At 36.8% G+C, this 13226-nt stretch overlaps 1 protein-coding gene across 1 annotated transcript; it reads left to right on the forward strand.

Moving 5' to 3' along the window:
* Positions 1-1098: 1098 nt before the first annotated feature.
* Positions 1099-11870, forward strand: ngfb (nerve growth factor b (beta polypeptide)). The gene is made up of 3 exons (XM_060867104.1): positions 1099-1258; positions 9513-9630; positions 10986-11870. The coding sequence occupies exon 3, from the start codon at positions 11000-11002 to the stop codon at positions 11591-11593; it is 594 nt and encodes a 197-aa protein (XP_060723087.1). The 5' UTR covers positions 1099-1258; positions 9513-9630; positions 10986-10999; the 3' UTR covers positions 11594-11870.
* The last annotated feature ends 1356 nt before the right edge of the window (positions 11871-13226 follow it).

The raw sequence follows: 13226 nt of genomic DNA on the forward strand, positions 1-13226 counted from the left end.
CTTCAATTGGCCATGGTGCCAAATTAAGCCACATCTTATTGAAAGATGCTTTATTTCCATCAAATTGGTGTTCTGACATTGTATTCTTTTTGGACACCTGCCGTGTGTAATCCATGAAAGCTCTGGAACAACTCACATTTTAAAAGCAAAATTCACCTCTGCAAAGTAGAAGCAATGTCTTAGATGGTCGAACTAGCCATGGATTCAGCCGTAGAAATATTTATGTATCTCTACAGAGCCTGTTTCAATTTCTCTTCAAAATTTCACATACTTTGGTAATCCGTGCAGTAACAGCACATATGTTTTCAATAGTGCATGGTTTTAGAAGCATTTGGCATTGAGTTAACGTTCTGCCTGTATCTTTGTGAGAGTTTTGGAACGTAGAATGAATGACATGACGTTAAAGAAGTGCTCATTAAGCAGAAACTTGTAAATGTCAACAGGTTTTTCTATGCCAGGAGAAATTCAACTATATTAGACTTATTCTAAAAATATGGAATAGATTGCTGGGAGACTTTGGACAGATGTGTTGGACAAATGACCAACTAATGGAATGCCTTTTGAAAGAACTGTGTACATTTCCAGAGACTTGTAGAATTTAAGCCAAGATGCATTGAAGCTGTTCTGGAGACTTGTGATGGTCCAGCAGCCTACTATACACATTGTGTTGGGTTTTTTTCTTTCTTTAATTTGTCACCCACATTTTTTTCTCAAGTGACTGGGAACAGTGAGCCTGCAGCACATTAACAGATTTTGTGAGGAAGTCATGAATGGAATGCTAGTAATAGCTATTATCCGTTTGTCTATGTAATTTAGGACTTGAGCTATTTCAAGAAGCTAACATCTGCACTGTTTATAGTTTTCCATCAACAGATGGAAGGTTACAGGCGAGACAGGCTAAATATCCCTCGTTAGAATTCCTATGAATTTTGTGTGAGACAGAGCTGGATAATGAGAACAATAACAAATTGTCAGGCACTAGGACCAAGGGTATGCCCTACACAGAGGAGGCATTCAGACAGAGACTCTTACTCAAACTTTCACAGCAATCTGGTTCTCAGCCACTACAGAGCTGTGTGGCACTGGATGATAGAAGAATTTGGTTTTCCTGATCTGGAATTTGGGATTAAGTGGCAATTTGGAATGTGGGAACTCCAGAACACTGGAATGTAAACAGCTTACATACTGTACAGACCTTTGGAAAGTGTCAGAAAGGAACTGACAAGAATTGCTGAATACTGGAAGAAACTAATTTGAGGTTTGAACCACTGTTTTCTAACTAACTTTACACTCAGTAAGGGTCGTATGTTATCAGTGTCCACTGCTTATGAATTTGTATGTGATCATTGGTTGTGATATATTTGATTATGGGTTTTTTCTTAAATCATTTGACTCTAATCAGTAATACTATAACAATTCTTCACATTCATATTTCTTGAATGGATTGTCATTAAGTAGCAAGTTACATTGGTGTGTGTGTGTGTGTGTGTGTGTGTGTGTGTGTGTGTGTGTGTGTGTGTGTGTTGGGAATGATATGCGGATTCTGCATATTTTCCACATGAACATACATACAGTAATGTTGTAGATACGTCCTTATCCTTTTAAATGGCAGTATATCTCATTTTTCATTGTGATCTTGTTAATCTTTGACATTGCTAGCAGTGGTATTCAACATAAATCATCCCATTTGCTTATTTGAATTTAGGGAGTATAAAAACATTTTTCCTTGCATTCAAATTTTTGGCCAACAACACACACACACACACACACACATACTATGCACATGACTCATATTACCTCAAGCCATATAGTAGCAAGGATGTAAGATTGGCAGCAGAAGAAATTTGCTTTTCTTATCTAACATATGATCATACTCCAGGCAGACTGTCATCACATCGCTTGTCATCATCACCAACTTTTATAACACGGTAATAATCACTCATTATCCATTTATGAATATGAGCCATTACATCTCATTACAAACCTGGTTCACACGTGCAAGCCGTGAAGCGGAGCTTCTAAAGATACTTGTTGACATGTTTACCGGTTTGACAATATACAGGTTTCTGGATCTTTTATGGACTACAAAAGAAAAAATGTACAACAGTGTTAACAAAAGATTATTTGTAAAATTAACTTAGGCTTTCAAAGACACAATATCAGGTACTTTTACTAATGCAAACATTTCTTAAGTTTTGACCTGTTGTTTAGTTAAGGTGATATCTCTGCTTATCTCACTGGCACACAGGTCAAGCACTGATATTTTCCAGACATTTAGTAAATTCCTATTGACTCATGTATACACAACAGGGCAATTAATAGACTTTTACTCTCAGTTCAAAAGTTTATTAAACTTACTTATTTAGACTTGTCTAAATTAAACATTAAACAAAAATCAAATGGTCCATATTTAGAAGCCATTGTCAATTAGCTGCTAATTTTACATCAATTAATGTGCTACGGCCCCCACATTCCATGACACACCATTCCATTCCATTCATATGAAGAAACATTACTACATTTGAAAAGTTGTGGTGGTTCTATAGCCGTGTCCTGAATTCGATGAACAGGAATCTTTTAGTAGCACTAATCCCTTTCAACAATTTTGCAGAGTTATGACAACAGACCTAAGTGGGTTTGCTGTCCTGACCCCAGGGCTCCCCCTTCAGAGCTGGGGATTACTCAAAGGATAAAAAGAGAAACTGGAGAAAACAAATATGTGGCCCAGGAGCCATGCTAAGAAAATAAACTCTGCCCAAGGACTGAGAGTCAATTATCAAGTTTCAGACTAAAGAGAACTGCTGAGTTGGCAGCATATTAATGATTCTGAGAACGCTTGAAAAAACATTTGCTGTCACTAAAATGAGGAGTGGGTTAAAACACCCTTTGTTTAATTTATGACAAATTGGATGTACCTCTGTAGATGGAGAGCACCGATATATGACATAGCAGAGTAAATTCTGTCTCATGTTCTGTCTGAAGATACCAGCCATATAGAGAATTATGTGCCAACATGTGGCTTCAATTCAAATGCTATGAAATAAATACGACCCTGAAGGTATGCACCTTGTCCCTGTGCAGCTGTAAATCAAAAAATTGATATAAACTGTCTAAAATATTTACCATTTTCCCTCTGAAATAAGTTCAAGAGATGCAGGTGTTTCCCCATGAGATCCTCTCTCACACATCCTTTTTCCACTGTTCTGTAAACTGTTAGAATATGTTAGAGGCCTTTATCTAAGACTTGGGTTATAGCCAAAAGTCTTCTTTTTCTGTTTTCTGCAGTGCTGGTCAGTTTTCCCTTGTTTAGTACCTAATAAGAGCCGTTAGGGGAATAAGGGGAATATTATTATCAATTGCTATCAATTCCTTGTCAGTCATGTGATACTCCCTCTCATATGAATTATATTTTTCCACATGCCGTATCGTTTAGCAATATTATAATTAAAATGAATTGTCTGTAGAAAGATTAAAAATATTTGTGTAAAGATTTATGTCACCAATAGAATAGTTTATGTGATCAGTTTACATGAGAATACTGTATAAGATATGAAACCATAGTATATTAATATCTGGCAGATATGCATTGTATTTGCTTATATTTAATGCTGTTTTGTATTCACTAATAAATATAAAACTGCCCACACCAGGGACATATATTATAGCTGTTATTTGTTTTATAGATGTACATGTGCCCTCTCCTCCAATTAACAGATGCATACAGCTGCTATAATGCATAATGTAAATCTTAACATCTGGGACAAAGTAGTATAGGGAAAACAACAGGAGTAAAGACTTTTAACCACAGTGCCCCAGGACAAGTGTTTGCTAATGGTGTAGTATCAGGATTGTAGGCAGCTAAGCCCTAAACCTCTTTTGGTACCCCATCTGTCTTAGGCTGAAATTGAACAAAGCTGAGAATACATTCCAGCACTGAGGAGCAAAGCACTTCATAACATGGTGTTCATGGTGAAATCAGACATAGTGGGTCAAGCAAAATGAAAGTGGTTTACAGTGAATTCCTCATTATTGCTGCTAATCAGAAAATCCATTTATATGAAGAATCATTACTACATTTGAAAAGTTGTGGTGGTTCTATAGCTGTGTCCTGAATTCAAGTGATTTCAGATCAGACTTTTCATTGCATAGAACAAAGTTTGGTATTGTTTGTACCTTCACAGTGGATCATAACAATTTGACTAAATTAATCAGGATATTTGTTGGAAGTCAGGTATACTAAATCAAGTGCATATTCTTGTAGAGACATCTAAAACGTCCACTGGATCCTAAACATACTGAAATTTTGCTGATATTAAATGCAGTAGGCATAATTTATGGTCTTTGCCTGACAGAGCATTCCTCCTCATGTACCTCAGCATGGAGAATGTTTTCAGGTCTCAGAGGATGAGAATGTTGGCACAGATATTCCTAAGGGAATTTGCACTCACATATAGCTAAATTCAGTTTGTTTTTTTAAATGGCATCTACAACCATTCTGTTTAAGCTGGCTTGTAACGATGTCACGATTTCCCTTCCATAAATTCTGAAAAAGTGTAAATGTCTTATTTTGCTAGAGTGTTTTGGCCAAGGTTAGTGCTTTTAGAGAAGTATTCTTAAAAATGAGATTAAGTGATGTCATGGCCTGATGCCTGGATTTCACAATGGAAGGATTTTCTAAGCTGTGCTGTCAAAAATATGTTTCTCTCAGTTTGTGACGATGCACATGTGACTCTGTGTCTTTCAAACATGCAAGTGCTATTTTCATGCAAATACACTTTGGTTCAAAAGTTTTGGCTTAAACGTGATATTGTAAATCTGAAGGGTTTAAAAGACATCCACGCAGCCTTTGAATGTTGCCAAGAATGTTTTTCTTAGTTAGCAGAAAACATTTGGAAGCTCTGATTTCTTGCGTATGAGGCATATCACTAGGACCAAAGTGTAATTCTTGATGAGTTCTTGGACTTTCATGGCCAGAGGTGCAAGACATTACTTTCTGGGTGGGAATAATGGTTTAGTTACCAGCTCATGATATCAATCTATTTCTGGATATCTGCCAGCTCATCCACACAGAATTGTTGTCAGGCTTCTTTTCATGTTTGTTTGTCTGCCTTAGGATATGTTAACAGAAGTTGTTAAGCTATGGGAAAAGATGTGGTGTTGTGCTTCATGTGTCTCCAAGGCAGAATATTCCAAATTGCCTGGTGGTGTGTGAAAGGATGGAGATGCAGATAGTGGTTGGGAATTGGAAGCCATGATTATCACTGGACAAATAATCGAGCAGAAAAACAAATTGTGCTATTTTGCATTTTAAATGTAAATACCTATGTTAAATGTTTCAGAACACCATTTAAGCCCATGCTGTAGGTTGACAACCTACAACTTGGGTTTACAATATATGTAAGAATATAAAGGACACTATGGTATTAACACCTGTACTGACCTGCAATGCAGGACAAAGTGTGTACCATTTGGTAATGTAGGTTTTTTCCCATCAAATAATTAATTAATTGCTCTCCTTAAGCAAAAGGACATAACCTAATAAACTTGTTATAACAGAGAAAATGTTTGACCCCTAAAGACTTGAATTTGGATGAACAATACTGCTGCATTCTTGAATTTGATTGTCAATTCTACCTGGACGTTCGGATTCTGGTAATCACGTACAACACATCTGGTTTGAATCTTCACACGACTGATAGGCATCCAGTTGCTACCAATTATAATATATTCCCTATTGTAATTGAGCTTTTAGTCATATTAGACATTTTAAGTATTACAAACATTAAGGCTGTCATGGAAACAGAAAGAAAGGTTGACAGTTGGTCTGAATTGCATGCGATTATCCTCTGTAGACTTTTAACGCAAAACAATGGCCAAAGGCAAAATGGTTGTCTTAGTTCCCGGATTCCTAGCAAGCTGTAGCTAGCTGGCAGACGAAGCAAAGTTTCCTTTAAAGCACATGGCCTGAAGCACCGATCCGTTTGGAATGCCTTTTTGTCTTGAAATGCTTCTTTATGAATTTAGACCTATTTATTACAAGCTTACCTGTCTGTGAACAAGTATACATTTCCCAGAATTCTCCTGCACTCATGCAAAATATTACTTAAGCATATATTTGTAATCAGGCTTTCAGAATGGAATTAAGTTCTGTTGTACCTTAGAAAGGCATATATATACAGGTACATACAGGAACAATTTATTAGGAACTCTATGCTCATACTGGGAAGGGCCTCCGTTGTTCTCAAAAGCCTCAATACTTTGAGGTATGAATTTACAAGATGTTGGAAAATTCCTTTGAGATTCTGTTCCACGTGGACATGATTGTATCACACAATTCCTAAACATGTCAGTTGGACTTTCATGATTTGTTTTGAAGGTAAATTGTGGCACATGGTCAGGAAAAATACTCAAATAGGCTATGGCATTCAAGTGATTATTGACAGATTCAAAATGTGCCAAGAAAACATTGTCCACACCATTACACTACCTTCACTATCCTGGACATAAGGCAGGTTGGGTCCAAGCATTCATATTGTTGGCATTCTCACCCTCAGTGTGCCTCAGCAGAAATTGAAATTCGTCAGAACAGGCTTTGGTGAAAAGAGGACCCCATGTTGTTTACCATCTGTCTCAAGGTTTGACGTGTTGTACATTCTGAGATGCTTTTCTGCTCATCACAATTGTACAGAGTGGTTATCTCAGTTACTGCAGCCTTTCTGTCTGCTCAAACCAGTCTGGTCATTCTCCACTGATCTCTCTAAACAACAAGGTGTACTGTGTTCTGTCAATAAATGTGTGGGGTGTTTTTTGTTTGCACCATTCTAAGTAAACAGTTGTGTGTGAAATATCCAGATTATCAGTTAGAGAAATATTCAAACCAGCCTGTCTGGCACCGACAGTCACGCTACAGTCAAAATCACTTTACCCCCTTTCTGATGGTTGATGTGAACATTACCTAAAGCTACAAGCCTGTATCTACATGATTTTATACATTGCACTGCTGCCACATGATTGGCTGATAATTGCGATGTTTAGTGAATGAATAGGTGTTCAGGTGTTCATAATATCATAGCGAATGTACATTTTATAAATTTCTTGCTCATTTTTCCCTGTGTCCTTCAAAATGTAATCTCATGTATAGTCTCTTTCTCTGGAAACTACTGCACTGCAACTTCTTCTTCATAAGGTTTTGGAGTAACCACAGTTACATCTTGTTTTGCATTATTCTTCAGATTTGCATTATATTGTATAACAAGCACATATGAAGTTTCACATAGACCCCTGTCTTGGTATTATGGCTGGTTATGAACACAGTCTATGGTGTTAGTGGAAACTCAGGGATGGTCTGTAGCAGCTGATAATTTCCTTGTGGTTTGGGGCTATGCTTTCAGTATACAGTTGTGAGGCATGAAATAATTGTTGAATACTTGCATTTTTGCTGAGGTAAAGTCTCTGAGGTACACCTTAATCATCAAGTTGAAAAATTTGTGAGCATTGGTTTTATTATTTCTGGAAATGCCGCTAATGGTTTGGAAGTGCAGTTTCCTGTTCCACATGTTGAAAATATTTTCAATATGTAATTTATTAAAAGGTTATCGATAATCGTATTAATTGAAATCTTTAGATATAGAAATTTGAATTTTTTAATCATCATCATTTCTCATTATGTCTTATTAACTTACTTTTCTTATCTTATCTTACTTCCACAAACAAATTTAACTCAATTTGGAACATGTGTATATTCTCAATTTGGAACATGTGTACTACAAAATATTTTTCCCTGCCACATTGACCAGTTTTTGACTGTTACCGGACCTGTATTAATGCAGGCAGACCACACACAGACATGCAGACAGATGCACAACACCTCTGACCTGTCTGCCTGACAGAGGAAGTTGTCCTGCACATTCCAGAATGACAAGACTTCCCATGGCAGAGTTTACTGCTTGTCTACTTTCGGAGATGTATCACAGGTGTGTGGGAAAAACTGCACAAAAACTATATATATGAGACACCATGAGACAGAACGAAACTACACAACAAAGAGTATATAGAACTGAAATAATTATTGGTCTTTTAGTAAATACTGCACCCCAAACTGCCCTATGCTTTAAAAGACAAGATTATTCTTATCTCTCCCTAACAACATAAATAGGTAGAAACCTAGAGCAGATTAAAATTCAATTCCATGCACCCAGGACCTTATTAAATGCATTTCACATAAATAATTGTTTACAAATATGTGGGTGTATGTGTATGTATACATATGCAATTTTAGACTTGCTTTAACACCAACAAGATTCAATAAGGAGGGAATAGATTCAATAAGGAGGGAGCTTAAGGTCAGGCTTTACTTTAAAAATCTTTGGGTACATGTTTTGGTACCATGTGATTTGTGCAAAGCTAGAGAAGCTGCATAATTATTTGTGATGTACTCATTGTAGCAGAATAGGATTAGAATTTATTGTAAGATTCACGTTTCAGGAATCTGAATTAGCAGTTCCTGAAATATTGCGACATAAGGCAAAATGGTATGTTGTATGCTTTCTTTCAGATGTACTTTTCACCATCCAGTGGTAAACATTTTCCCTGTTGCCACACTTTTGGAAAGGATCTTAGTATCTTGCAGGGCTATGAATAAGAGATGATATATAGTGTGTGAGATTAAAAAATAAATGTTGGAACCCATGATACTGAATGTGTGCTGTGAAGGCCGGTGCTGGGTGTCATAGGCTGTCGGATCAGAGCCAACACGAAGCCACAATTTATCCATGTGTTTTTCACACAAGAATGCTCATGGAGGGTTTTCCTTCAGGCGGTGGCTTTCACAGGCCTATGATTGCAGATAAGAATGTATGTGTGGTTTGTGTGTGTGTGGTTGTGACTTAAGGGGTTCACATTTCCCTTTTGAAAGGTGTGCCAGTGGGAAACTGTATGAAAATGGGCTGTGGTTTTGTTGGGTGATTATTGAATCCTCTAGGTTCTATGTGTCGCCACGACCATTGGTGGCCCTGCTAGACAGAATGCTTTCACTAGATTTAACTAGACTGCAATCCAGTTAATGAGTGCTAGATCAGCACCTAAGGTTTTTTAGACCAACTGAGCAAAGCCGCAAATGCAGACACACGAATAAGCTACCTTATGTTAACAATGGAAGGAAAACCACTGTTCATGCTCTGCTTACGTGGCATTAGACTGATAGACTGATACAGACTGACTGTGGTGATGGAGCTGTACTAGTTTAAGTAATAGTTGCTTGAGTGTAACAACAGTGTGAGGATTGCGATTTATGTTTCAAATGACTACAGCAAGTTTGTGTTATTTGGCTAGTGTGTGTTTTTAACATTTTTTTTAGAAATCCCCTGCCTTGTCCCCAGGATTTCTGGGATAGGCTCTGGATGCACACTGACCCAGACCTGAAAAATGTGGTTACTGAAGAGGAATAAATGAATGAAAAGTGGAGAATCCTGATTTGCTCTGATATTTAGCTAATTGGGCTTTTTGTTTTTCAGAAGCAGAGAGCTTGTTGGAGCTAATGACTCGACACTAACTGATCAGACCATGATGAACCCCCAGTACTCCCCCTGAGCTCAGACAGGAAAGACGAGTTCACCCGGACACGTCTCACAGGTATACAGTTTAATTTTCCTGAAAAACATACTTTTAATTTCAGACTGTACCCTTCTTCAAAGTATAGAAAATTATAGTCGCCTGAGTCACCTCAGACTTACTCATTGGGGATAAATACAAACACATTTAAATATATCCAGTATTAATCTTGAATTTTTGTATTATTTTAATCTTTATATTAACCTTTTGTTTTATGTTTATGTTCTGTAAAGCTGCTTTGAGACAATGTCAGTTGTTAAAAGCGCTATCCAAATAAACTTGAATTGAATTGAATTATAGATGAAAAGAATATTTTGTGAATTGTAAACTTTTTGGTCAAATGGTATAAGGCAAACACTAGGAAATACAGAATAGGATGAAAACCGTCTAATTTAATATCAATGTTTTCTGTATAATCACACAATTAAAAGAGAAAATACTATTTTTAAAATTGTCTTTTTTTGAGAAGCGTATTCTTATTTTTTTTTAATGTAAAGCTGACTGTAGTTAAAAAAGAACAGTGCGTAGACAGCCCTGTCTTACAAATGCTGAGTACTGCATACTGTAGCTGTCTCACACCTGATTATAGCCTTTTGTGACGTTTATTTTTAACAGCAGGGTCGACTGACTACAGTGCATGCTGTAAATGGAACCCGTGATTTTTCGACATTTTATATCTTTTATCTGTCTTCTAACAAAATCAAACCATAAACAGACTATATCATTCATATTTATAAGTCAAGGTGAACATACCACTGATGTGAGCATACCACTTACTGAGGCTGTAAACAAACCTACAATTTAAATGAAATCTATTAGTGAAATCTTTTAAAAATCTATGATTTCTATTCCTTTTTTATTGACCTGCTTTTATATTTTGTTGTCAATCACTGTTGTGAGTGTCGAATAACAAAGAATAAAAAAGCATTATGTTTTTAAGTTTTAAGATTAGTTTAGATGATAAAATATGATTCAATTCTTAGTTTATATTTGTAAAGAAATTTAAATGCTGTGTTTTACTGTCTTGCATCTGTTTATTGCAGTAAATTGATAAATATTGTTCTGTCTGATCAGGGTCTTTTCATTAAACATGATATATATCATATGAAAAGACATTTATCTGTATTACACAAAAACAGATCATCCTGATATATTACAAAGAATTTACTTATTAACAGACAGATCAACGGTCACAGCAATACATGTTAATCTCACATGAAGAAGGCACAAGAAGGTATACTCAAGAATAAATGCTATATAACTACTTCACATGACCTTATCCTGCTAAACAGTTATACCAATATACAATAACACCTGTAATAATTACAGTGTGTCTAATACACTATTATTTTATTGTTGGATATATTTCCCTCCAGGTCCTGGTTTGCCCATGCAGTGGTCCATGTTAGCCCTGCTGCTCCTGTTCTGCAGCCACAATTTGGCACTGCGAGCGGGCGATATCTGCCCACAGGACAGCAAGCATGAGCAGACAGTTGACTCCACACCCACAGTGGACCCCAAACTCTTCAACAAGAGGCGCTACCGGTCGCCTCGCGTGCTTTTCAGTGAACTACCCCCTGATTCAGAGCCTACAGAACATCAGGGTTCAAAGGACAGGACAAAGAGGCGAGCAGGACAGCCACAGAGTCGTGGCGTGTACTCAGTGTGTGAGAGTGTCAGCTTCTGGGTGGGTAATAAGACAAAAGCAACAGACATCTCAGGAAACGAGGTAACTGTGCTGCCTGACGTGAGCATCAATGACGTCAAGAAAAAGCAGTATTTCTTTGAAACAGTATGCAGTAGTGCAAGAACTGGGGGCTCTGGGTGTCTGGGGATTGATGTGCGCCACTGGAACTCATACTGCACCAACTCGCACACATTTGTAAGAGCATTGACTTCTTTTAAGAACCTGGTGGCTTGGAGACTTATTAGGATCAACGTAGCCTGCGTGTGTGTGCTCAGCCGCAAGTCATGGAGACAATGACAGTCTGTCATATAAAGTTTGACTTTTATGTTGATCATATTATATGTGTGATATTCCAAACCCAGTAATAATAAAAAAAATAAATTCCATCAAATAAATTCATCAATAAAAAGTTTATGAACAAGGCATTAATTTCATATGCCTTATTACTATCAAAAATTTTATGGCCTTATGGGAGTCTATATCAAGCCATATGATGACATCTGTAGCACAACATTAGTATCCTATTATTTTTCTTGATGGACATGCTTAGTTGATATTGCTGACTACAGAGATTACAGAGAACAAAAATGCTTGTTTGTGATGACCGCATGTGTTATGCATATTTTGCTATTGTTATTGTTATTTATTAAATTTGGAACATTTATTATTTTTCTGTGTATTGTGGGCCTAACAATGAGATTTATTAAATGTGAGAGAGCTACGGTTATATCCTTATTAGATGGAAAATATTATGATAGTATAACTACAATTAAGGATTATTTTCAAATAATTTTATTAGTAATTTTTAATTACAAATTTTTATTAGTTTAATTAAAATCCTATGAGTTGAGGATCTATTCATGGCACCATGTGTGAGGAACATTTCCCCAAAAAAATCTGTGTTTTATGCTGCCTTAAAATATGAACAACGCATGTTAAGCAACTCAGAATCAATATGGTCTGCTCTACTTCACACCCTGCTCCAGATGGTATATTTCTTTCAAGCATGAGGGAGGAACACATGGAGATTTATTGAAATTTAATTTTTTTTTCCCATGGCTCAGTAGAGCTAAGAGACAAAGAAGGTTCAGGAATGAACTGACCTGCCAAATAAAGCTGTCTAGGACATTGTTTTTTTAAATCAACAAAAATTCCAAACATCACAAAAAGTATCACTCCAATCAGCCATTTTGGTTTGTTTTGATTTGGTTGTAAAAAAAAAAAAATCTGATCTTTGCATCGATATGGCATGTGCCATGTTGAAGTACTCAGGAAGACGTCATGTCAAAAGTCAGGACCATGGCCTAATGATGAGGTCACGCTTGAGGACCTGGAATCTTACTACTTGGATATCTAATGTCAAAGATCACAGATCATTTTTACTCAGAGACACAACCGATAGGTTTACAGATTACAAATGACATACTTAGTCAGCGCTTGTTTGTATTCTGTGATTGGCAGGGTCATGCCACGGGCCAGGGTTACCATATTTTAAACAAAGCCTTCCACCATGCCCGCATAGGTCTCCACATTCTCCCTTTCTCTCTCTGTCTCTGTCTCTCTTACACACACACACACACACACACACAATTTTAAATCAACCAATAGTCAGTTTAGAAGAGACTGCACCGACATGCAGCTTCAAACCCATTGCTGATTCTCTTTGATGGCAGCATGAATAATATTCTTTGATGAATGAGCAGTAGGCAGAGGATTTCCTGTTCTTTTGTCACCATGCATTGCAGATCAAAACAGTACTAATCACAGTCTCACTGGGGGATGAGGGGTGTGAGAGATTACACAAGAGCATTCAATGACTTGATTAGGAATATAATTTCTTTATTCTTATTTTACAAAATGAACAATCTAAGGTGTAACTGTTTATAGAATCCACATCTGCCACATGAAAAGATCAAATCAGTCTCCATGA

Source organism: Tachysurus vachellii, chromosome 4 (assembly GCF_030014155.1).
Source record: "Tachysurus vachellii isolate PV-2020 chromosome 4, HZAU_Pvac_v1, whole genome shotgun sequence".
Taxonomy (NCBI): Eukaryota; Metazoa; Chordata; class Actinopteri; order Siluriformes; family Bagridae; genus Tachysurus; species Tachysurus vachellii.

What these genes read in the sequence shown, in the direction of transcription:
- ngfb (XM_060867104.1), top strand. Translation starts at nt 11,000, where the DNA reads ATGCAGTGGTCCATGTTAGCCCTGCTGCTCCTGTTCTGCAGCCACAAT.